The following is a 26,451-nucleotide window of genomic DNA, read 5'->3' on the forward strand; positions in this document are numbered from 1 at the left end:
TATTTTCAAAGGGGTGTGAGCATACGTGTTTTTCCCCTTACGCGAGGGGGTCCAGAACGGATCCCCCGCATAAGGAAGGGAGGATTGTACCATGCTGGTTCTCTATGGCAGGTTACAGACCGCCATAAGGGACGTCCTTAGGACGTCCCATTTTGAAAAAGGGGCGTCTCTTCCAGACGCCCCTTACCCTGTTACGGACAGAGTCTGTACCAAATGGCAGTGGCCGTTCCACACGGCTGCCGCCATTTTCACATAATGGACGCTCTGCGTCCGCATGTCGCGACCCGGAAGTGACGCCGCGAGTGCGCGCTTTGGCACTTGTGGTGTCTTCCGGGTTGCCGGAAGGAGCGCGATTTTCACGCTCCTTCTTTGCAGTGCGGAGGAGTCACGCAGTTTGGCTGCTGCGACTCCTCCGTGCTGCAACCGGCAGCGGCCCGAGACTGTCCTTTTGGGTGGTCTGTAACGGGCCTATATTTCTTATTATGGGCAGGAGATTGAGGTGGGCAGGATCAAGATCTTATTTAATCCTTGAGTTCCAATCTAGGAGAAAGGCAGGATAAATGTAAAGCTGGTGATGAAGATGAGAGTAGTAATAATGGTCCTTCATGTGTGCACCAGATATTATTCTAGTCTCAGATACACAGCAGTTGCCAAATTATACACAATATGCTTGTAGTGTCAATGAAATAAAAAGGCCCTCTCAGAAAGCAGGCGTGATATTTGATGTTGTAGCATCCTATATAACCTGTGTGTTGAGCTCTGACAAAATCCTTTCTCTTTTAGTTTGGAGGGGAGCCCCTCTCCTACACCCGCTTCAGTCTCGCTCGGCAGCCAGATGGTGACAGTAGTCATGTTGAAATGAAACTGTCTGCTGAAGAAGAGGAGGGGGGAGAAAATGGATCAATTGACCATCTCCATACCCAGACAGTAAAGCCAAGAAACAATAATAGACATCTCTACTGTCTACTTCTTTGTGTGTCCCTGGTTTTTCTTATAGGTAAGAGGGAAAAGCTTGAACTCTATAGAAATTGGCTCTTATCCTCCATATTTACTCCTTTAAATGCATTGCTTGCTCTAGGCAAAGGCTAGCGTTTTCAGTGGTATTGGGTGGGACAGAAGAGGATCTCTTTGGCATATTGAAAGCTTTTAACAAGTTTAACAACCTTTCCTGTAATGTTCTGCTTCTATGCAGAATTCATAATATGGGTTTTGACCTGTAAAGCTCTGCAGGACTTGAGTCCAGGTTATCTGAAGGATTTCATTCTCCCTCCTGAGTTTCTAAAGCCTTGACGGTGTTCAGAGTGGGTATTTTTGCAAGTCCCACCCTCCTCACAGGTATATTTGGTGGAGACACAAGCAGACCTCAACTTCTGAAGCTGCCTTCCAAGGGAGATATGATTAACTTCTTCTTTTGGAGACAAAGACTCTATTCCAGTGATGGTGAACCTTTTCAGGTCCACGTGCCAGGGCAGGGCTTCGCGCCCCCCCCCCCCCCGGAGGGGGTTGCCTTCCAGGGGCAGGACTTCTGCCCTAAAGAGGCAGGGCTTCCACCCTCCAAAGGCCTGACTTCTGCCCTCTGGAGTCAGGGCTTCTGGGGTGGGACTTCTCCCCCACCATTTCCCTGACTCCAGCTGTCTCTAAGAGCCGGGGAAAATTAGGGGTAGCAGGCACACGCCATTGCTCCTTCTCCTCCTGCCCTTCCCCTGGCCTCTAGCTGTCTCTCAGAGACAGCTGGGGGCAGTATGGGCCCGTGGGGACACCTCCAGACTAGCAAAGCCCTGAAGAGAGGAGGAGGAGAAGGCCCGTGACCCCTCGTACTATCCACAGTGCTTTACCAGTCCTGAGGTGTCCCTGGAAGGCCCACAGGGGGGAGGAAGAGTCCACCCACTCTCTCCTTCCTGGGCCTTTCCTCACCCTCCACGGGCTCTCTGGGGGAGGTGAGGAAAGATAAGGGGGAAGAAGAGGCCTGGGCACTTGGAGAATTCCTCCTATTCCCGGACATTTCTTCTCCCCGAATGGAGGAAATACAATCCGGGAGGAATAGGGCTTGGCATGGGCCCAGTCCTCTCCTTCCCAGACGTTTCCTCACCCCGAACAGACTCCCCGGAGCCTGTTTGGGAGGAGGAAAGGCAAGCTGGGAGGAAGAGGACTCACTCTTCCCCACAGATCTTTTCCTGCCTCCAGCTCTCCCTTTGGAGATAGATCAGAAAAGATCTCTAGGGAGGAGCAACTGCTACACACTGGTCACTCCTCCTCCCTCTGCCCTTTCCCCAGCCACCAACTCTCTTGGAGAGGGCTGGGAGGAGGAAACAGAGGTGAGCACCTCTGGCTCCTTCTCTTGAGTGCCATTTTCTGGCTTCCCACTGTCTCAGATAGGCAGCGGGAGGGTTGAAAATGGCAGAGAGGAGGAGGAACGGGCACATATGTGCCTCTTCCACCTTCTCCCTCACCTGTGCCTGGCGAAATGGCATCGCGTGCCATAGGTTCACCATCATGGCTCTATTCACTCTACAAGCATCCAATTCGCCAAAGCCTGCTAAAGAGAGAGTATTCAATAGTTTGCCATACCAAATATCTTTTTCTTTCTTTCTTTTAGTTGGTATGTTTTAAAAGAAATAGAATTCTGTGTAATCTGTGCAATCTGATTAAATTTGTCCTAGGCAACCTGCTAGGAGCAGAGTTAAACTACCTTGGTTATAAGATAGGTGGATTTCTCTCGGAGTTGTCTTCATTTGATCTGTATCCCAATTTTTTCCCCCAGAGTCTGAACTCAGGGCAGCTTGGTTTATGAAGGCAGCCTTGGTCTTGCCTTTGCTAATGGTTCTTTCTAGTGTCAAAGGGAAAGAGCCATATGCAATGTAGAGATGTTTTATGTTGGCTCCATTCTTCAGGCTGGCAAAGAACTAACCTAATCTCTTGTTAACTAGCTGAACCAAAAATGCTATAAATTTGCATGTTATAGCGACAGTTAATGAAATAGATGACAGAATAGGTTTCATTGTTGCAAGCAGTTTTAGTCATTTGCATTTGCAAATGTTAAAACCGTCATTCTTTCAAGTGCTCTGCCCAAACAGGTTTCTTGATTGGCTACCTGAGTTACCGTGGACGGATACAAGCAGAACGAAACTCTGCACAGACTGTTGACCCAACAATTGATGATGGATACATAGAAGACCCTACTGAGCCTGCACTATACTGGGGTGACATCAAACAGAAGCTGTCAGAGAAGCTGAAGAGTGTGACCTTCCAAACAAATATCAGGTAAGGTTCTCTAGTAGGCTTCTCAAAGTGATTCTGTAAGAGAGCATTTCACTTGGCTAAAATGGCTGCCATCTCAATATTTCTTGGTCCTTGACTGCAGTGTCTCACCCTCTGTTTCCAGGACAGTCTCTTCTATGTCCCATGAGGCTGGCAGTACAAGAGATGAAGTTCTGGCCAGTGAGATTCACAAGCAGTTTGATAATTATAAGCTAGACAAAGTCTGGAATGATGAGCACTATGTTAGACTTCAGGTCCCAGGAAGGTAAGTGACTTTCTTACATCTCTTAAAGAGCAGGTATTTTGAGGTTGGACTTGAAAGCCTGATTCCTCATGACTGCTTGATCTTGAAGCTACTGCCCCCTGTGTAAAACGAACCCACGGGAAGTATAGCATCTTAGAATCCTGGAACCACAGAGTAGGAAGAGACTTCAGGGGCCATTTAGTCCAACGCCCCGCGACACAGGAATACACAACTAAAAGTATTCCTGAGATACCCTTTCAACCTCTGTTTACAGACCTCCAGATAAAATGCGCCCACCATCCTCAGGTGATCTCTTACCATCTGGAGGTTCTCTCTAATGTTTAGTGGAATCTTTTTTCTTGTAATTTGAAGGAAAATGAAGAATATTTTTTCTCAGCTTCATACCCTCATCCAAAAACCTGGAATTGCACATGCAAATTTGGTTTGTCCTGGGGGAGGATGGGGTGGATTAACAATGCCCAGTAAAATGACGAAGATAAGAAAGTACAAGTATGAAGCACTAGTAAATACTTGGGAGGTGTCTCTTTTATTAGGACCAATAACATCAATTCTAAATCCTCTGTTTTAGCTGAGACTTGCATATCCTTCCTTTCATAGATCTCCAAATCTGGTTTCTCTGGAGGGACCAAGTGAACTTTTGGAGGCACCCAAGGCTTATGTAGCGTACAGTGAAAGTGGTGAAGTGTCTGTAAGTTGACTACCTTGTTCTGATGCTTGAAACTCAGCTCTTAAGATGGATAAATTTCTAAACAAAGTGACTTGTGAATGAATGAACTAAACGAGCAAATTGCCGTTAATAGCCAGGAATAATATCCACACCTGTACTGTGGTCCTAGCTGGCTTTCCCTTGCCACACTAATTGCTGGACGTCATCAAAGAGGGTTTCAAGATTATCTGTTCTAAACACAGTGGTGCCCTTCCAGTTGAGTCAGGCTTCAGCCACAGACGGTCCCTTATCATAGGAGCCCTGGTGTCACAGTGTTTAAATACCTGTACTTCAGCTACTCACTCAAAACCATAAGGTTATGAGTTCAATACCAGCAAAAAGGGCTGAAGCTTGACTCAGGCTTGCATCCTTCCAAGGTTGCTAAAATGAGTACCCAGATTGTTGGGGGCAATTAGTTTACAGTTGTAAACTGCTTAGAGACTATTAGTTCAGTATAAAGCGGTATATAAATGAAGCTGTTGGTTAGTTTGTTTATGCTAAGTTCCTTTTCTTTTGGCCAGTATCTGTCTTACACCTGAGATCCTTCAGGTAGAGACATTTCAGGCTGAAGCATAGCACATTTGGTTGCATGCTTCCTTGCATCGCTTGAGGAACAGATATTTCCTGTCTGCTAATATATCAAATGTCTGTTTCTTTTACGTTTTTGGCTTTCTCCTGTCTTATTAGATGAACTCTCCAAAATGTTATGTTCAATCCTTCCACCTGCTCTCTTGCTCCCTTCTTTATTTATTTATGTTACCATGACTTACTTTCTTACATTTTAGTAATGGATCCTTTTCAATCTGGATTTTGCCCTTTGCATCATATAGAGGCAGCTGTTACAAACATCACAGATTATCTCCTTTAGACCAAGTCAAAAGGCCTATATTCAGTCCTTATTCTTGATCACTCTGCAACCTTTGACACAGTTGATCAGGCTCTTTTGTTGGATTCATTTCATGACCTAAAATTTATTAATTCAGGTGGTTCATGTTTTATCTCTCATGCTGGTCATTTAATGTGGTAGCTGGAGGTCATGTATATTCCACTTTTCCTCTTTTATTTGGAATTCCACAGGATTCTATTCTGAGCCCTTGTTTTCTCTTTATACCCTATCTTTGGGTAATGTAATTAGTTAATACTTTTCAATACATCTTTATGCTGATGATATACAGCTGTATTTCGCCATTCCAGAACAGCATGTCTTCAGCTGTCTCTATGGATGTGCCATTGTTGCCTAAACCTAACATGACAAACTTATTTTCCCACCGAAACCTTCTTTACAACATACATTCTTCATCTCGGTTCATAATGTTACCATTTATGTTGTGAAGGAAACACTTTATTTTCAGTGTTTACATTGTGGTTGTAGCAAAGTTGTGTTGATTTTTTTTCTGTACGCTTTTGCCAGAACCCACTGTTTTTGGTTGTTTTACTTGTAAATGCTATGTATATCACTGGTTATCACTGGTGCTGTATAAATAAATGAGGACATGGATGATAATCCCAAAAACATTAGTCACTCACAATCAAAGCTCAGATTCCTCTTGGTGTACTTAATGGCATGTATCTAGCTTCCTTGGAAACTGTGCAGTTACACTCTCTCTTCTAGGGAAAGCCAGTTTATGCCAATTATGGCCGTGATGGGGACTTCCGTGAACTGCTAAAGGGATTCGTCAACATAACTGGAACAGTGGTCTTAGTCCGAGCTGGAGAAATTGCTTTTGCTGATAAGGTATTCTTTATACCATGTTCTTTACCTGGTAGAAGATGCTACGTGCTGCAGGAACTAAAAGGTGAAGGGATTTAAAGATTGCCAGTTTCTCTTAAATATTTTGATCTGAAGTGGTGGAGAACTGTAATGCATCCCATATAGTCCTGCTACTGGAATATCTAGCTGTCTCCCAAGGCCTGTCTGTATCAGTAGAAAACCTGCTGTCCAAAGTGTGACTTGAGTGTTGGACTACGGCTCTGGAGACCAGGGTTCAAATCCCCAATGAGCCATGAAACATACTGGATGACCGTGGGCAAATCCCATGCTCTCAGTCTCAGGGAAAAACAATTGCAAACCTCCTCTGAACACATTTTGCCAAGAAAATTCCCATCTTAGGGTCGCCATAAGTTGGGAAACAATTTGAAAGCACAAAACAGAGACAGCATGTTTGATTGAGGTGCTGAAGTACTTAATTGGAGCTGGACAGCAGCCCATAGTAACTAGTCTGTAGTTTTCCCTTGTGCTTGATGCCATAGTGCAGCCTTATTGTTTTTCCAAAAACTTTGCCAATGAAAGCTGTACATGTCTCCCACAGGTGGCCAATGCCAAAAAGTGGGGTGCTGTGGGAGTTTTGATCTACCCAGACCCTGCTGACTTCAATGGTCTTGGAGAGGGTGTTCCCTTGTTTGGACATGTGAGTATCTGGTGGACCTCTATGGATGGTTGTGGGTCTTATTGCTTGTAGCCAAGATGGGCTGTTATTACTGCTCATCTGGTGCTTCTAGTCTCCAGTTTTTCATCTATCCCCTTTTCTTCCCCTTCAGGCACATCTTGGAACTGGTGACCCTTATACCCCTGGGTTTCCTTCTTTTAACCATACCCAGTTTCCTCCAGTTGAATCTTCCGGACTCCTGCACATTCCTGTCCAAACCATCTCTAGCTCTGCTGCAAGAAGACTATTTAGGTAACCAGGTTTTCTGAAGTGGAGCTTCCCCTCTGCTATCCTGTAACTGCAGATCATTTAACAGAGAATCTGTGAACATCTAGAAGGCAATTCCATAATCACAAAAAGTCAACATGGGGTTCAGAGAAACGGGTCATGCCAGACAAATCTAATCTCTTTTTTTGATAAAATTACCATTTTGGTAGATGAAGGGAATGCTGTGGATATAGTATATCTTGAATTCACTAAGGCCTTTGACAAGGTTTCCCATGACATTCTTGCAAACAAGTTTGTAAAATGTGGGCCAGACAATGCAACTGCTATATGGATTTGTAATTGGTTGACTGGCCAAACCCAAAGGGTGCTCAACAATGGCTCTTGTTCATCCTGGGGAGAAGTGACCAGTGGGGTCCCACAGGGCTCTGTCCTGGGGCCAGTGCTGTTCAACATCTTTATCAATGACTTGGAGGACAGAATTAGGGGCATACTTATCAAATTGCAGATGACACCAAATTAGAAGGAGTAGCTAATACTCCAGAGAACAGGATTAAAATTCAAAATGATCTGAATAGACTAGAAAGCTGGGCCAAAGCTAACAAAATGAATTTCAACATGGAGAAATCTAAGGTACTGCAGTTAGGGCAGAAAAATCAAATGCACAGATATAGGATGAAGGACACCTGGCTGAATGAAACTACATGTGAAAGCGATCTTGGAGTCCAAGTAGACCACAAGTTGAACATGAGTCAACAGTGCAAAGTGGCAGCTAACAAAGGCCAATGCGATCTTAGGCTGCATCAATAAAAATATAGTGTCTAGATCTAGGGAAGTAATAGTGCCACTCTATTCTGCTCTGGTTAGGCCCCACCTGGAATATTGTGTCCAGTTCTGGGCATCACAATTTAAAAAGGATGTTGAGAAACTGGAGTGTGACTAAAATGGTGAAGGGTCTGGAAACCATGCCCCATGAGAAATGACTTAGGTAGCTGGGGAGGCTTAGCCTGGAGAAGAGAAGATTAAGAGGTGATATGATAGCCCTGTTTAAATACTTGAAGGGATGTCATATTGAGGAGAGAGCAAGCTTGTTTTCTGCTGCTCCAGAGAACAGGACCCAGAACAATGGATTTAAGCTCCAGGCAAAGAGATTCCACCTCAACATTAGGAGGAACTTCCTGACAGTAAGGGCTGTTCAACAGTGGAACAAACTCCCTCGGAGTGTAGTGGAGTCTCCTTCCTTAGAGGTCTTTAAATAGAGGCTGGATGGCCATCTGTTGGGGATGCTTTGATTTAGATTTCCTGCTTGGCAGAATGGGGTTGGACTGGATGGCCCTTGTGGTCTCTCCCAACTCTCTTATTCTATGATTCTATGAGATTGCTTGAAAAACCATGTAAAATATTCAAAGGGATCTTCCAGCACGCTTGAGACTAACTGAAAGAAAGAAGTTGGTAGCATGAGCTTTTGTAAACTTGAGCCTACTTCCTTGGGTGCATTTGACCAAATCCCTCTGAGGAAGTAGGCTCATGCTTCCAGTTTCTACTTTCAGTTAGTCTCAAAGGTGCTGCAAAAATCCCATTGCATACTGATTTTCCAGCTTAACACAGCTATGTCTTTAAATTCTACCACCATGTAAACAATGTTTACCAAATGCTCTCCCTCATTCACTTTTTTATTGACCATCTCAAATAACTTTCACATTGGTGTGCTGGGAGTAATTTCAGGAGCCATCTTTAATAATACTTTTCATCAATTTAGCCAGAGAAGTTAAGATAACCTTAAGCCAGTGATTCCCAAACTCTGGTCTTCCAGGTGTTTTGGACTTCAGCTCCCGGAATCCCAGATCACTGACCAAGATGGCTGGGGTTTCTGGGAGCTGATGTCCAAAACACCTGGAGGACCAGAGTTTGGGAAACACTGCCCTAAACTATTAGTCAATTCCCAGTCCTCTGACTCAAAGATCACTCTTAGGCTTACGTTGCTCTTTGTTGGAAGATCAGAACTTTACAATTTGAGTTACTATATTGACTGTCAGAATTAGGCTGTCTGGATCAACTATTTTCCACTTCATTAAGTAGGAAATGTTGACACCAAGATGTTTTACAGTTTCTTCAGAATCTAGATATTTCAGACTTTTTTTCCCCCAGAGAGAAGAAGTCCTAATTTATTTAGTACAAAAGAGTTAAATATTTTTAGTGTTAAGTTAAATTTTATATACAAATGTGCTGCTGGCCTAGTTCTTAGGACCCTGTGGGACAGCTCTCTGTCCAAATAATAGTTTATTCTGTATATTACAACATTACTAGCTTAAATTTTCCTCCAGGTCTACAACATCTCTCAAGTACATGTGCATTTTGAAGCTTTCTCTATTAATATAGTGAAATAAAGTGTACAAGCACTGTTGTGCTTGTATAAAATTAAGTCTATAAAATTTAATAAATATGCCAAATTAGTGTTTACAAATATTCCAAATAATACTATTTTATATGCTAGCACAGTTATAAAAACTATGTTACATTGCTAAAGCCATAAAATAAGTTCGGGACCAACATGGAAATAAAGATTGCATGTATATTTAAGTTTTCTTCAGGATTCCAAAATTATTTACATCTGCTAGCCAACATTTAGACCTCTCTATTCCAAGATGAAGGCAGAACTGAATGAGAATTACATCTCAGATGATGCAACTTGCAAGGTTGGGTAGCAAGTCCTTCTCATTTCAAAACAGCTACCTGCAGTATTGGAGACATACCAGTACTTTATTTTATTTGCAAAACATACTGGCCCTATGGGAATTCACAAGGAGGTGTTGTAAATGAATCTTGAGCAGATTCCTGTTTGGAGTGGTATCTAAATGGGTAATTGCTCCTTCTGGCTCTCTTTTCAGTGTTATGACGGGGCCAGAGTGTCCAGCAACATGGAAAGGCAGTCTGGGAGCTATTTACAAGTTTGGATTAATCGAAAATGGAAGAACTGTGAAGCTACAAATCAGGAATGAGCTTGTGGAGAAGAAAATCTTGAACGTCTTTGGTGTGATCAAAGGTTTGGAAGAACCAGGTAAATACTTGGGCCTTGCAGCTAGGAATGATCTGAGGGGAGGTCTGGATACTGCAGGCTAAGCATAGATTGGCAGGGCAGAAAACCAACATTTCTACTCCAGGCATTCTTGAGGGAGTGAGATCAGCACAACTTAAGACATAATCTAGATGGAAGGATGGATTTTTGGTAGGTTTGTGCACTCATTCCTCACCATTGGATCTCCTAGTAAGACTTATGGGAGTTGCATCTAGTGATACCTGGATGCCTACAAGATACATATCCTATACAATATATCTTATCTAAGTTTTGGGGAAGATGTTGTTAGCCTAAATTCCTGGCTTTTGGCTATATTGGGTCTAGGGATACAAAAGTCTGACATGACTGGTCAGCTTTTGTGGAGCTTCTTCCACCATATGTCATTAGATCTCAAGGGGTCGTATAAAACAATAAGAACAATTTGAAACAGCCTAAAACATAAAACAGTTTGAACAGTTCAAACACTATATACAGTGGTACCTCGGGATACGAAATACCCAGGTTACGAAATTTTCGGGATACGAAAAAATCCCATAGGGAATCATTGTTCCGGGTTACGAATGTTTTTTCGGGTTACGAAAAAACTTTTGGTGCTTTTTTCGGCTTTTTCGCACGGAATCGCGGCTTTTCCCCATTAGCGCCTATGGCAATTCGGCTTACGAAGGCTTTTCGGGTTACGAAAGCGGCCGCGGAACGAAAAGAGCCATGTTTTAGTTTGGCGCCAAAAGTTGGCACCAGTTGGGCCATTCCATGGCTGTTGTGCAGAGAATCCCTCTGTGTTTCCATATAATGGGTTATTCCTGCTAGTGGGATACAGAGGAGGGCCCTCCAGAAGATCTCAGTGCTTGGGCATTTGTATACTGTAAGGAAAGCTGTTCTTTCAGGTGCTGAGGGCATTTTTAAATGTCTTCATCGGTCCATTTTGAATCTCTCGAACCATTGCTTACATGCCAACCAATTGGTCTTGGTGCCTTGCTTTTCTAATTCTAGTATATCTTTGTATCTGATCAAAGGTTCATATGTTGCCTGTCCAGCTTGGAAAATAATCAGCTGAAATAAATTCATCACATGTAGTTAGAAAAAACTGGAATAGGGGACTTGAGCTATTAGAGAATAGAAGATAATTTATTAATAAAAAATAGTAAAGAATATTTTAAAGTTACTGAAATGGAAAACAAACAGTTCTTCCTGAAAACTCAGTAAGGCTAGATTACAAGTAGTAAGCAGAGTGAACTATCTAAATGAATAACTAATACTATAAAGAAATATTTTTAAATCGATTAGGTATATACAAAGTTTCTGCTATGAATTGAACTTAATGTTATAAACACAAAACAATATTGTATTATATTAAGGTTTTAAGTTATTCTGTAGATATTTGTGTTATCTTCATATTGACTACTCTTAGTTGCTTTTATGTTGTTGAATAAAAAAATATATTAAAAAAAATAAAGATAACAAAGATTTTGTGTCCAGTGTTCGTAAAGAGCATTTTTCTAGCTCTTCAGGCTTGCAGAAGACAGTTGGACATAGTGAAATTCTTGTCCTGTCATACAATTTCAGTGACCACTTCTTATAGCTTCATAGCAAGTGTAGGCAATCTCTTTCATCTTCCTTTGATTCAGGAAGATAAATTGCAGACCAGAGCTTAATTCAGTTAATAGCTGCCATCACTTCTTTTTCCCTGTGGTGCCCTGCAAATGGGAAAGTTTCAACACACCATTTTCATCAAGCCAGACTTAATGAAAGGCATCTGTGCATAGCATTAGACCATGCATTTAACCTCTGTAAACCTTAGACCCTGCTCCCAAATTTTGGAGAAGTGAACCAGCCCAAGCTGATAACTGATCTTTGTTTTACAGATCGGTATATAGTGATTGGAGCCCAGCGTGATTCCTGGGGCCCTGGAGTGGCAAAGTCTGGCGTAGGAACTGCCCTCTTGCTGGAACTGGCCCGTACTCTCTCTGATATGGTGAAAATAGGTAAGAGGAGCTTGACGTGAGTTTCTGAAAATATGTTGTCGAGGCATAGCATGCATGCAGAGTTGGGTGTAGCAGTTGCCCCCTCTCGTCTCTGCAGATGGATACAAACCCCGTCGAAGCATTGTGTTTGCCAGCTGGAGTGCCGGTGACTTCGGAGCTGTTGGTGCCACAGAATGGCTAGAGGTATTTGTGTTGTAGTGTAAACAAGTGTGAATCAGCCTTTCAGGACATAAAGACCTCACAAACTGGATTTGGAATTATTACTGTAAAGTAAGGATTGACTCATTTACCTAACCGGTTAGAGCTAAATGCCCTTGCTTTTTCACTCTCTTAGGGCTATGCTGCCTCCCTCCATTTGAAGGCCTTTGCTTATATCAACTTGGATTCTGCTGTAACAGGTAATAGTCATTAATGTCTGTTTGAAAAAAGTTTCCTGTACACATAAATGCTGTAAACCTGATTGGCACAGATGGGGAAAATAAAACTGATACATTTTCACGATCTGAAAAAAGTAAAACTTTGATTTCCCCCCTCTAAATATGTAATAAGGTCCCTTGTGCTAAAACTAAAAATAAAAGAAATAAGTAGGGGTCCCTTTCCCCTCATCTAAATCCTTCCTGTAGAAAAATGCAGAGTAGAATGGATGTGAATGTGGAAAGAACCACTTCAAGCTTCCCCAAGAGCTCACTGGGTGCCAAACACTGTCACACATTACTGCTATAGGATAAACTTTATTGGTGGTAAACTATGCAGCAGATGGTATACAGTAGAGAGTCATTACAGCTCTTTTGCTGATGAAGTTTTGCATCTCCTGACAGCCACTAATTGAAGTGAGCCCCTAAACAACAAATTCTACCCAGACCATCCCTGGTCATTGATCAGATTCCAGTGCTGACCCCATGGGGTTCTGGACCCCTCCAGTTCAAAGCTGATTGGACATGAATTCCCAAGGGTTACATGCTGCAGAAGCAAGCAAAATCAAAAAGCACAAGCATGACCCATTCCTCCCTCCCACCCACTATGAGAGCTCTAACAACACCCACAGTCCATTCTCAGACTACTTGACATTTGCTCACTCCAGACTAGCAGGCTAATGCAGAAACAAACAAAAAATCCTGACAAAATTATTAATGGTACAGTGCGTCCTCGCCTTACGCGGGGGATCCGTTCCGGATCCCTCCGCGTAAGGCAAATTCCGCCTATGCTCGAGCCCCATTGTTTCCAATGGGGCTCGTGCGCAGCGGCGCGGGTGCGCGCAGGGCGCAACAGGTGCACGCACCCATTCAATTGAATGGGACGCGCCGCCCCTTCCGCCCCGCGGCTTGAGCGCGTATGCTCAAGGCCGCGTATGGCGCCCCCGTGTATGGCGCTGGCGCACTGTAATTCACTGTTTCTTGCCAGTTGTTAATGTTTGGCCATGATGCTAACAAGGACACCAAAACCCATCTGCCTGGTGGCAGAGGTCCAACTCACTATGTGAGGCATAGAAGTGATGCTTGGAGCTCGGCACCATACTTTGGGATCGTAGCTTCTTGGAATTCGAACCCTCAGATTTTGTAGAGTTTGGTCTGTAATTCAGTATGCCTTTATATGTGGTTACTCTGACTTCAGAACCACTTGAATTTATGCTTCTGAATCTCACTCCATAGGATCAGCGGACTTCAGGTTCTCTGCCAGCCCCATGTTGAAAAAGCTGTTGGATGAAGCACTCACAGGGGTGAGCCGCATGCCCTCACAAACCTCTGGCCATAGATCTAGATGGGTGAAATCACAAAGGGGAACAAGGATACTTGCATAATTGTATGGCTTGTTCTCCTTCTGTAACATAAACACTTAAGGGACTGACATTTGATATTTTTCTGCACTGGGCAGTACTATGCTTCAGTGCTTTAGGCTTTCTGTATACTGAGTGCTACTTAAGCATCATGATGGGGATGTTTCTTTGAGAGAGAACAACACTATAGAAGCACCCATACAAAGAGATTGTACTTACCCGTATATACTCGACTATAAGTCAACCTCATGTATAAGTCGAGGGCAAGTTTTGGAGCCAAAATGATGGCTTTTGATATGACCCGTGGATAAGTCAAGGATAAAATTTAGTGGCATATAACAAAGGATCTAAAGGATGATGCAAAGGAAAACGATGCCAAAAGCTCTCATCTTTTAGCACTCTATTCAGAGAAAGGGGATGGCTCCATATATACACACACACACACACACACACACGAGTTAAAGTACATTACTTACATTGACCCGTGGATAAGTCGACCCAGGTTTTTTGGGACAATTTTTTGACTAAAATTTCTAGACTAATACATGACTATATGCAGTCATGTGGGATAGCTCGCAACAAAACGCATATACTTACTTCATTTTTTTCTTGTAGATCAAGGTGTCATCAGTCAACCTTAGGGGCAACCTGGCCAGTAAAGAGTAAGTATTAGAAGCCTTTCCATTCACTTTCAGGATACTGGTTGCAGATGGATTCTAATAGTAGAAGCAGCTCTGTTTCCTTTTTTCTTGGCAGGCATAGATTAATAATTATCTCCCCAGTGATGGGGTGAAGGACTGAAAGGAAAGCTTCCTTGTTGCCTGCCAGGAAACTGGTATTGGCCAAGTAATGGCAAAGATAGAGGGTATAACAGAGAGCTGAAATTGCTCTGTGTTTTGTTTTATTTTCTTTTAGTTGGTCTGTCCTTTCCTTCTTTAAATCTGTGCTCTAACATTCATTGTTCCTCCTAGCATGTTACTGTTTTTTCTGACAGATACTGTTTTTAGCAATGGGGCTGAGTGGAGGAGGCAGGAACTGAATCTTGCACTTACCATAGGCAGAATTTGAATTCTACCATTATGCTGTAAATCCTACCTCTTACCAAAGACAACGCATATTCTATAACAGCTTGAAGATTTTCACATGTTTTGAGAAAATCCATAGGATGTATTTTTCTGCTTCTTTTTGGGAGTGACGTATACCCATGGGAAAATATTGAACCTTTTGAGTTTCAGAGATGGTCCGGGCAAAGCGCATAAGTGTTGAAGCATATCTCAGCCACTCTTCCACCTAGAATGATGCTTTTCTCATTTTTAGGAACAAAAGCTGTGAAGTAGTATTGCCATCATGTAGTTCTTGAGGCACTCTACAGATTGCCTAATTTTGTAGACAACATAGATTTATAGGTTTTTGTAGGTTTTTTGGGCTATGTGGCCATGTTCCAGAAGAGTTAATTCCTGACATTTTGCCAGCATCTGTGGCTGGCATCTTAAGAGAATGCTGACATGGAAGAGAGTGGGGTATATATATACTGTGTGACCCTGGATAAGGAGGAGTGATATCCATGTTAATCTGTGTATTGTTCTGTTGTTGAATGGCAAGCCCTCAGGGTAGGAGGATATGCAAAGAGGATTAGTGTCTGTTTAATTAGCGATCATTGTAATGTTTTTCAGGACTGTTAGCCAAAGTCTGCAAAAATCAACACCCAGCAAGATGCAAATGAAAACCACCCAGGGTCAGGAGTTTTTCCTGCAGACAATAACTAATTAAACAGACACTAATTTTCTTTGCATATCTTCCCACCCCAGGTCTTGCCATTCAGAAACAGAACAATACATGGAAATCACTCTTCCCAACCGAGGGTCATACAGTGTGTGTGTGTGTGTGTGTGTGTGTGTGTGTGTGTGTACCCACTTTTCCACGCCAGCATCCTCTGAAGATACAAGCCCCAAATGCTGGTGAAATGTTAGGAATAAACTCTTCTAGAACATGACCACATAGCCTGAAAAAACCACAAAAAACTATGGATGTCGGCTATGAAAGCCTTCAACTTCACAACATGGATTTATGTTGGCCTGTTTTGGTATTGCTGAAACACATGCCTCTGAACTACTAAGACTAACAGCTAAAACTCATTTCTTCTGCAGGATCCCATTTCGTGTGGATGATGCAGGCTTTCCTTTCCTAGCATATTCAGGAATCCCAGCCATTTCATTCAGCTTCCATAACGTAAGCTCTTAATTACACTTCAGAGGTGCAAGTAGGAGACTAGAAGTTCAGGCACCATACTTGCTTCCCCCTCCCCTTCAATGCTTTCTTCCCTCTGTCCTTGAAAACTTTGTCATTGCTGTGTAAACACTACAGGACAATCAGGAGAATCCTCTATTTTGTTTGTAGTTTTTCTAATAACCAATCATGAGAATATTATAAATAGTTATAAAAATTATTTACCTGTCAAGGATGTGAAATGTAGTCTTCCCATTAAGATGATGATGAGGAGGAGACAGGCCTATTTCCCAGGGTTAGGGGCCCAGGACCCCTGTGAAAGTGGAAAAACTGCAGATAAAAATCAGCATTTTTTAAGCTGAGTGAACACTTCTCTAGGAATCTCTAGGTCTTCCAGCATAACTCTATGGTCAACGTCCGGCAGAGTTGCACTGGAGGATCTAGAGAATTCTAGAGACAACATATTAATCAAAACCACAAATGTGGAGGGGTGGTGGTGATAATGATAAATTTATTTCTTATTCTCACCAAGTCGTGAGATGGGCTACAACATAGATTAAAACGCATGAATCCATTTTAACACGTTAAGCCCCATGAAATTCACTACACTATGCCTGGGATTTTTATGGGTCTGGTTTCCTCTTGCAGGGCAGAAAAGTATATCCATACCTTGGAACAAAGGATGATAATCTGGACAACCTGCTTAGCTTCTTTGGCTCTTCTTCTGTTGAACTGGACAATAGGATGCGTGTTGCTGCTGAAGTAGCAGGACGCATGGCTCTCAGGATGACACATGACCATGAACTGTACCTGGACTACAGCAGCTATGATGACAGACTGCGTAGCTTTGGAGGAAAGCTCATGATGTACCGGAAAGAACTAGCGGTAAGGCAGGATGAATGAGGATGCTAATAGTGGCTGACCTTTGCTCTAAAAGATTTATTTTTGTAGCAGCTCTGCATTGGTTCCTTATACAAACATCACTGTCATGGGGAAGGGGAAGCATCTTTTCCAGAAAGACACATACTCTAAGAGTGTGGTCCAGGAACAAAATGTTCTATTGTATCCTTGGATACAAACTGGTCAGCTTCCCATCAGGACTACAGCAAACGTAAGAACAGGGATCGTGTAATTGGGGCAACGCTGATTTTTCCCACTGGTTCATAACATCCCCCTCCTTTCTATTTACCACTGATTTGAGACTACCAGTAGCTTTAACCACAAAATTCATTGATTCACTGCATACTGTTTTGTATCTCAAAAAGGTCCTCTTCTTTCATCCCCAGACTTAACTGCAGTAGCAGAGTTCTTGAAAGTTCCTAATTTCATATTGAGTGCCATCCTTCAACAGTTAGCACAGTCTTATCTTTAGTGTTTTGTGGGTTTTTTGGGCTATGTGGCCATGTTCTAAAAGAGTTTATTCCTGGTGCTTCACCAGCATCTGTAGCTAGCATCTTCAGACAATATCTAAAAAATGAGTTTTAAATCGGCGCTGGAGCCAAAATCTTATCTGTTTAAGGAATGTTCACAGGCCTCCTTATAGAAATGTAGTGAGTCCTCACTTGGTACTGCTGGAGCAATGTACAAGCTGAGTGAGCCAGCCAGTGAGAGGGAAAGCGAGCAGATGGGCTAAGGAGCAGGCAGGTGAGCAGTGGGCAAAGCCACATTGGTCATGAACCAGGGGCTGGAAGTGGGCTGTTGGCAGGAAAGGAGTTGGCAACCCCGTCCTGCCATGGATCTTTGAAAAAAATCTCCTTTAGTGGTGTTATCCTTCTTTGCTCAGCAAACCTCTTTCAGTTAGCCTCAAAGGTGCTACAAGATCCTGTTGCATACTGATGCAGACTAACATGACTATGATTTTGAATAATTCATGGTAATATAATTGGTCCTTCTGGCTTTTCAGGCAAAACAACAGTGGATTTCAAATATAACTCTTCATTCTCTTTGCGTGGTTCAGTGTATTTGTTGTAACTTACTTTGACACCTGGTCAGACCTTGTCTGGACCGCCTATGAATGCTGAGTTACTGTTGTCTCTCTCCTGCAGAGCATTGGCTTAGGCCTACAGTGGCTATTTGTGGCCCGTGGGGATTTCACTCGAGCTACAACTGCCCTCACCAGAGATGTCAAAAATACTGACCTAACCAATAAAGTGGCATGCCGTGCTTTGAATGACCGGATCATGAAAGTAAGTTTTCATTTTTCCTCCCTAACACACATGCGTAAACATGCATACACAAACACAGAGTGAAAATTCATCCATCTTTATTGATTAAGTCTGTGAATCACCTCTCTTTCTCAAATAATATCCACATGAATTTCTTCCTGAGTTGATACATATAAATGGAGATGTTATGAGAAAGCACACAAAAAAATTAATAGTGTCCTGACACACAAGTACTTTCTTCACCCCTATATCTTGTTGAAGTTTGACGATTCTTTGCCTTATACCTCCTGGTTGAAATGGATTTTCCTTGAGTTACCATATTGGTCATTAGCCGATCCTATTACAGCCCCAACAACTCTAAGCCACAGTCTCCAAGTAACATAAACATAACTGGAGGCAATCTAATGAATCCTTCCAACCAGTAGATCCTGGGTGAAGACTAGTCTGCTCGCCCCAACCATGGGCTTGCCATCCACGGTTGTGAGCATCTGTGGATGCCCCCACCCCATTGTCCCTGATGGCGGTATGTGCACATGGCAGCATAGCACATCACCATTAAAAACCGCAGGACTGCAAGTGTGTGTGTGTGTGTGTAGAACAGAACTCCCATGGATACAAAGTCCCAACTGTTTATTCAGCAACCTAGCATTAGTGGAAGACAAGAGTCAGTGGGATTGTTGGGAAAGTCTTTGCAGTAATAGAGATGCATGCTTCAACATGGAGCACAAGTGTGTACTCAGTAACTACAGATATCTTGAGTCCAAATATCTCCCTAAAGAGAGCTTTTAGTGTGAAACTGAAAACCAATGTCTTCTATTTTATTATTATTATTATTATTATTATTATTATTATTATTATCCTTTATTTATAAAGTGCTGTAAATTTACACAGCGCTATACATACAGTCTTCTTAATTAGACGGTTCCCTGCCCTCAGGCTTACAATCTAAAAAGACACCACACAAAAGGAGAAGGGAGTAGTGGTGGGGAAGGGGATGAGGTCCAGCAGTTCCTCTCTACCTCCAAGGCCTGGACCAAGGCAGGTGGACTGGAGGGAGGGCTTGGCTTCATAATGGATGGTTAATCTTCATCCAGGGGGGCAAGTGACAATTATGCAAGGCCTGGGAATGCTTCTCTGAACAGGACAGTCTTCAACTCCATTTTGAAGCTGGTTAAAGAAGTGATGGCTCTTGTTCGCGGGGTAGTCATGAAGGGACAGACCTTAGCCTTTCTTGTGAACTAGCCACAGTCCCCTTCCACGAGAAAGGTGGAGTAATAATAATAATAATAATAATTATTATTATTATTATTATTATTATATCCCACCCCTTTACAAGATGCAAAATCCAGAAAATAAACAGAGCTGGCTTAAACTCAGATGGTTTTGTTACCTTCATGCTGGAAGAAAAGTTTCTGGCCTGTGATGCATTCAAGTGAAATCAAGCATGAACCTTGAGTGTTTGATTAAAGCTGTCTTCCTGTAACATAATCAGCCTCTGTGTTCCAGGTAATACAAGTGAGTCTCCCTGACTCACTTCTTTTACCTGGAACACAAAGACTGGTTATGCTACAGGAAGACATCTCTAATATCAAGCGCTCAGTGTAACATATTCAGGGCACATAATAGAAATGAAACAGTTACCCAGTCTCTAAAATAATAATGTCATAGACAACAGGCAGACCTCCTATGGAATTGCCTCCAGAAAAAGAGTGCCACAGCTGAGTCCTTTCTAGCCATTGATTGCTCCTTCACCTAATTGGTGGAGGCAACTAAATGAAAGGACTCTTAAGTTAAATCTCAGTTCTAAGAATAGTCACTTGACTACTGCAGTATTATTTATAAAACAATACAAGTGGTACTTCATGGACTTCTTCCAGATTTAGATTTTTTTCCCACAAGCTAAATTTCTTAGAGGCTGCAGTGCAACTTTATAACTATGGTTACAGTCTCATAAGAAATTCAGATTATGCAAAGGAAGATCTCTCAGTAGCCTTAGAAGTCCACTAATCTTCCTGGAAAAGTTCTGCTGCTTTGCCTACTTCTTTGGATTTCTGGGAGTGTCTGGAAAGTCTTTTCCACATGATCCATTCAACTGAAGTCTAGTGTTCCTGCCTGTTGTTCTTGCCTCTTCCTGAAACTATTTTCAACCATGTCTCTCTTCTTTTAAGGTGGAATACCACTTTCTCTCCCCCTACGTCTCTCCGAAGGACACTCCCCTCCGGCACATCTTCTTTGGCTCTGGCTCCTACACTCTCCAAGCTCTGCTGGACCACCTCAGTCTCCAGAAGACTGACCCAGGTGCTTTCAACGAAACCCTCTTCAAGACCCAAATGGCCTTGGCAACTTGGACAATCCAGGGGGCTGCAAATGCCCTTTCTGGGGACATCTGGAACATAGACAATGAGTTCTAAAATGTCAAGCACTTAATTCTGAGGTACAGGAACCCCCTTTCCCCCACCCAGTAGCACAGGACAAACTCCCCTCAGCCCTTTAGAGGATTTTCAGAAGTCCAGATTAAACTTTAGAGCAATCCTAAGTCACGAATGTCCTGACATGAACTAGATGTATGTAGGTGTCCCTTTAAATGTCCTCTCCCAAGCCAACAGTCTACAGGAGGGCTGCTTGTTAAAGAGCAAATTATGGCCTCACACTACAAGGGGAGTATGCAAGCAGCCAGCACTCAACCTCTGCTAGAGTGGAGGTAAAACACACACGAGTCACAGTATCACTTGTGAAGGCAGAAGGTGAGCCTGAATCGCCCATTGTTAGAATATCCTTTTTCTGGGTAGGAAACTTTTTTCCATGCCCTTTACTCCCTTTGGCTGCTGGGCTACAGCCTGTACCCAGTTCAAAGACGGATCTTCTGCCTCCCCAAGAAAAATGGGGAGTTCTGGGTGGACCTCTCCTGCTGTGACTATTTCTGTCCTTACTCAGGAAGGCCAAGCCAAAGACCCTTGAGTGGTCCTGTGGTATGACTTGAGAAACCTAAAATAATCACTGCACCTCCTTTCAGGTGTTGCCACGTTACAGTCATACTTGTCCCCTTACTCTGAGGCCTTTGAGGGGGATGCACAGTCTCTTTGCTAGTCTTTAAGTTAGAACATTTGACTGGGAGGCTGATCTGCCTGGGACTTGTTATTGAGGTATTTATTATTTATTTATCAGTGACAGTGTTCACTATAAATGGTACTTGTTTTCTACAGAAGATAATTATCGGAAGCAGTGACTTCCATAATTATGACAGTTATACTGTCGTTTTTTTTAATAAAAAGCAGCATCTGCTAATACAATCCAACCATGATCACTGGAACCTTTGCCACCAAGCCTGCAATGGCCTACAACAGCATAGTCGTGGGGCTGATTTTGGATGAAGAGCCTTTTTCCCACCTCCTCGTGTGTGGTTGAAGTGTTAACTCCTTGGCTCTTTCCTCACTCAGAGATGGCAGAGGATAGGCTATGAGATGGGTTCTTCACCTGACGCTTCTGGAGAAAGCTTTCACTTTTAAGTTGGCTATGGATGATGGGGTTCACTTGTTTCACTGCATATCTAGTGCGACTCCAAATCAGATAAAGCAAAATAACAATAGTAGACTTAGCCACTGTGATTGCTCACCAAGCTCATCTCTGAATTCCATTTAGACTGATGTAAACCATTGCAGGCTTACGTTGCGCTGTGCTTACATCCAAACAGCGGCTACTGTGCAAACGTTCCAGCACTACAATGTATCATGAGAACTTGGGTCACATTATCGGGGGCAGTGTCTCCCATAATGTTAAAGAACAAGGTAGTTTTTGCCTACCACAGTGTTGTATCGGGGGCAGTGACCTCCATATGTTGCACTAAGGGTGTCTTAATTATCGGGGACAGTGTTTCCCATAATTTATTTTCCTAAATGCTCTCTACGCAATGACATCTGCAGAGCATGATCGTTAGTATCTAACATATATATTTGAACTTCTGCAATTGTCTCTATCTGCACCTGGTCTCATTTCATGCTGACTGCGATCACTTACTGAACGGCTCCTTAGCACACCACAACCAATGCCAAGGGGGCAGTTGCATGGGGCTGCAACCTCCCTAGACCTTGGGAGAAAAGTGCTAGGCTTCCACTTGAGCCCAATGGCTCTTGACCCCTTTTTCTGTTCTGTAAAATCTGCTTCTATGGCTTCAAGAAATGGCTGGATGAATGTATGTATATAGGATTTGCTTATGACTAGAAAATTGCTAGGGCAAAATATGGGTGTTGTTTAGGAATGCTTCAGTGAGAACACGAATAAACAACTCTGATCAGTTGCCTGTATTTTTTTTAATGATGTTATGTAATTGCTGCTGTAACCTACCTTCTGTCTGGTGTAGAAATATGATCCAAACAAGATTTAAGGTGTCGTTTCACAGAAATGGCATAATCCGTATTTTCCAAGGACTGAAAGAGATGCTGGACATGGATACAAGACCACAACATACCAGTTTTAAGTCTATTGAATGAAAAAGCTTCATTTGGGTTTCCCATACCACACTATTCAGCGCTTTTTGATAGAGAAGACCTTTGTAAACTGGCTAGGTTGATAGAGAAAAAGCAAGCAGTGTATTCAAGACTAAGCGCAGCACAGCCCTTTGTAAGCTCCCTTCTGCTAGTAACTCCATAAAGCACCATTACATTTGAAACCTCTTGTGTGACTGAAGATCTAGCTTAGCAACCCTCTTGTGCATGGTTTCCTCCGCTATAATTGCATGATACACGCCTTTAGTGGCAATTCTCTTGTGTGTTCTTCCCATTGCACTGCATGCATCTTGAATGGGGTGATAAAAGCATAGATTGTACTGAAATTTAGGCACAGAGTCTGACCTATAGAAGGTGTGTGTCTCTAAAGCTCATGTGTTTTGTGTTTTTGTAAAATTGGGGATTACAGTCCTGGTTGAATTGCTGATGTGGAATATTGAGAGGTGAATATCTCTAATAAAGAAAATCAAATACTTAGTTGTTTCTGAAGTGTGACTTACTGAATAATACTCTCTTACTGGCATGTGGATCCCAAAGCAGCTGCTTCTACTTCCTTTTCATTTTTATAGCTGCTTGTTAAGAGATAAATTTTGATGAGACTTGGGGTATACTGAGTGATCTTGAATGACTGGAGGTAAGTTGCTTTGCATTGGGCTAAAACATGAAATAAGCATCCTTAGGTTCATAGCATGTAGCTTCAGGGGAAGAATTCAGAAGAAAACTGGGAAAGTACTGAATCCTGAGATTAGGAGACTACCTAAAGTGCATGTTTTCAATGTGCAAGGTGTTTTTTGCTAATACTGTAAAGCTGCAGAAAGTTTGTACAAATCACACCAACGCCACTTGCTATAGAGAAGCCTTTTATTTTATTTTAATTGTGTAAGCCTTCAAGAATATGTCAGAGCAAAGCTTCACAGTTCCCTATCTGGAGAAGGTTTGCACGAATGACCATCCACAAGGTAAGATGGTTAGAATCTCTTTTTGACAGGTCTCCTTTTTAAAAACTGAAACCGTGAAGATGCCTAAGTGTTTAGAAGGGAAAATGAGAGAGTTGGGATCTTGCCCAATAAACATTCAATTAGCCTTTTGGCTTAAGTTTACTCAAGTCCTAATTGCATCAGATTGGCTGAATCAATGTCTGCTTGGTAAATTGGCACCTACGTTTTATTACTTCGGTGGTTGGGACTAACAATAGGATTTACATTACTAATAGCACATCGATGGCATTTAAGACAGCAGTTTCCAGATGTATGATCACTGTTTAGAGGAGATGCTAACATGTATGACTTCAGCAAGTTTGTTCCAGTCATACTTTAGGGACTGTTGGATGTTATGATATGCAAAAACCATAATATTAGCAGAAAATAGCAAAGAGAATGATTATCAATGAAAGTGCAAAGGTATGTTTACAGCTTGAACATTAAAGAAAAAAATAATGGCCATAGATTATTTACATAACTTCAACATACACTATGAAGACATTGAAACAGTTCAAAGTTTTCCATATCTTGGCTCAGTCATTAATCAGAATGGAAATCAGAAGACTAAGACTTGGAAAGGCAGCCCTCCAAGACAAGATCCTCAAGTGTAGAGATGTATTATTGAATGTTAAGCATATTATTGTCCATACCAAGAGTGGATGGCGTGAGTGGGACAAAGACCCTGTCCTTTAGTCTACTGACTAAGAACTTCATCACACAAACTTCACTCTCACCTCTGTCTTGCCGCAATCATGTTAATTAAATGCAAAGGGATCTTGTAGTAGCAAGATACAACTAAATTCTGAGACGAATTAAATTTTGGTTTTAAAGCAGACAATGAGGAAATTGAGAAAGCTCAAGGTTTTCCATACTTGGGCTCAGTCATCAATCAGAGTGGCGACTGCAGTCAAGAAATCAGGAGATGATGTGGACTTGGCAGCTGTGAAAGAAGCAGACAAGATCCTGAAGTGTAAAGATATATCATTGAATCCTAAAGTTAGGATTGTCCATGCCATCATATTTCCAGTCTCTCTGTATGGTTGTGAGAGCTTGACAGTGAAGAAGGCAGATAGAAAGATAATTCATTTGAAGTGTACTGGGATAGAGTTGTGTGGATACTGTGGGCTCCTCAAAATACTTATAAATGGGTCTGCGAGCAAGTCAAGCCTGAACTCTCCCTAAAAGACAATGGCCTGTTACAGACAGCCAAAATAAAGCTGCTTCGAATCACAGTGGAGGTATGGTGTTTCAATAATGCATGCGTCCTAAGAGTCCAGAAGCCACACCAAAGCCACGCTCTAGTCTTTAGGGGTGGAGTGCGGCTTTCGTGCGACTTCTGGACTCTTAGGACACATGCATCATTGAAACACCATATCTCTACTGTGACTCGAAGCAGCTTTATTTTGGCTGTCTGTAACAGGCCAATATGACTAAACTGAGACTTTCTTATGTAAAGTCAAAGGCTTTCATGGCCGGCATCCATAGTTTTTTTGTGGGTTTTTCGGGCTATGTGGCCATGTTCCAGAAAAGTTTCTTCCTGGCGTTTTGCAAGCAGCATCTGTGGCTGGTATCTTTGCCTGGAAAAAACTGGGTGTATATATACTGTATGAGCCTGCGAATGCAGGCTTGATTTGCATGTGTCTTGTTCTGTGCAATGCAAATCACTCCTGCATTCCCAGACTCACACATATACACACACACACCCATTTTTTTCCAGGCAAGCATTCTCTGAAGATGCCAGCCACAGATGCTGGCGAAACGTCAGGAAGAAACCTTTCTGGAACATGGCCACATTGCCCGAAAAACCCACAAAAAAAATATGAGACTTTCTTACTTTGGGCATGTCATGAGAAGATGTGCTAAGCTAGAAGGCAGAAGGAAAAGTGAAAGACTGCATTCCTGATGGACAGACTCACCCAAGGAAGCCACAGCCCTGAGTTAGCAATACTTAAGAAGCACTGTTGATGGAGTGTGTGCATATGTGATGGAGGTCTATCATTCATGGGATCGCCATGAGTCAAAGTTGAGAGCAGCCAACATGCCATCTACACTGAGGACAACATCGTGACAAAATGCAAGATTATGCCATAACATCCTTATTTTCACCCCTTTTTTTCTGTATGATTTTCAGTACCTGTGCCTGATGAAGAAGCCAGTGGAGCCTTGAAAGCTTACAACATGTATAATGTTCCTTTTGGTTGGTCCAATAAAGGTATCACTGTTTTGTGGATTTTGGATGATAATTGTACTCTATGGTTAACAAGGTGTCTGTTGCAAAATTACTTAAATTGTAATACAGGTTTGTGTTTCCTGCACAGGAAGGGGTAGGCAAAGGTTACTCCTTGGACACTAGAAAAGCTTTTTGCCATGAAAGGGCTACTTTGCTCATTAGGAAGATGAAAAGCATCGTTTGGAGGGGTGGGGGGGGGGCCAGGTCTGTTTTCAACCTATAGAAGCCTTTCTCCATTCCAAAACCAGATGTAACACTGGTTTGAGGGAATGGCCCCTACATGTTCACTATCAATGAGGCCACAGAGGTATAGTTATTCTGGATCCCGCCATCACACAACTAGTAGCCACGGCCTGGCACTCACTTGTTTTTCCCCATTCACTTAGTGCAAGAGAAGACGCTTGAGTATGTACATGCTTGCAAGCAGCCTCTGAGAGGTGCAACTGGTTGCACAATAGTTTTCAAGCTCCTGTCCTCACAGGCCTCTGGCTCTTTATTTGCAAAGCAGCATTTACTGTTTCAAAGAGGCTGGGCAGCTTGTTAACTATTCTGCAGGAAAAGCCGTAGGAGTTAATTACTCCCTTTGGTTTGAGCAAGGCCCATACTTAACTAGCCAAATGTTTTAAGGCTGTTGTG

General features: G+C 42.5%; 2 protein-coding genes across 4 annotated transcripts in view; both read left to right on the forward strand.

The window, feature by feature from the left end:
- TFRC (transferrin receptor) overlaps positions 1 to 23,082 on the forward strand; it is a 32,882-nt gene extending 9,800 nt beyond the window's left edge. For 2 of the 3 annotated variants that reach the window (XM_042457383.1, XM_042457384.1), the window contains exons 3-19: positions 784 to 997; positions 3,075 to 3,261; positions 3,383 to 3,523; positions 4,121 to 4,211; positions 5,842 to 5,964; positions 6,539 to 6,637; positions 6,768 to 6,907; positions 9,769 to 9,938; positions 11,819 to 11,938; positions 12,036 to 12,121; positions 12,273 to 12,336; positions 13,588 to 13,655; positions 14,328 to 14,374; positions 15,860 to 15,941; positions 16,587 to 16,823; positions 17,984 to 18,124; positions 20,272 to 23,082. In XM_042457383.1, the coding sequence (XP_042313317.1) occupies positions 784 to 997; positions 3,075 to 3,261; positions 3,383 to 3,523; positions 4,121 to 4,211; positions 5,842 to 5,964; positions 6,539 to 6,637; positions 6,768 to 6,907; positions 9,769 to 9,938; positions 11,819 to 11,938; positions 12,036 to 12,121; positions 12,273 to 12,336; positions 13,588 to 13,655; positions 14,328 to 14,374; positions 15,860 to 15,941; positions 16,587 to 16,823; positions 17,984 to 18,124; positions 20,272 to 20,514 (2,253 nt within the window). In that variant the 3' untranslated portion in view covers positions 20,515 to 23,082. Of the gene's footprint in view, positions 1 to 783; positions 998 to 3,058; positions 3,262 to 3,382; positions 3,524 to 4,120; positions 4,212 to 5,841; positions 5,965 to 6,538; positions 6,638 to 6,767; positions 6,908 to 9,768; positions 9,939 to 11,818; positions 11,939 to 12,035; positions 12,122 to 12,272; positions 12,337 to 13,587; positions 13,656 to 14,327; positions 14,375 to 15,859; positions 15,942 to 16,586; positions 16,824 to 17,983; positions 18,125 to 20,271 lie in introns of those variants that run through there. The other variant, XM_042457385.1, reaches the window with a different exon arrangement.
- Positions 1 to 26,451, forward strand: part of ARMC9 (armadillo repeat containing 9) — a 1,183,007-nt gene that overhangs the window by 152,098 nt on the left and 1,004,458 nt on the right. The gene's annotated exons all lie outside the window — the stretch shown is intronic.

This window comes from Sceloporus undulatus, chromosome 3 (genome assembly GCF_019175285.1).
Source record: "Sceloporus undulatus isolate JIND9_A2432 ecotype Alabama chromosome 3, SceUnd_v1.1, whole genome shotgun sequence".
In the NCBI taxonomy this organism is placed as follows: domain Eukaryota; kingdom Metazoa; phylum Chordata; class Lepidosauria; order Squamata; family Phrynosomatidae; genus Sceloporus; species Sceloporus undulatus.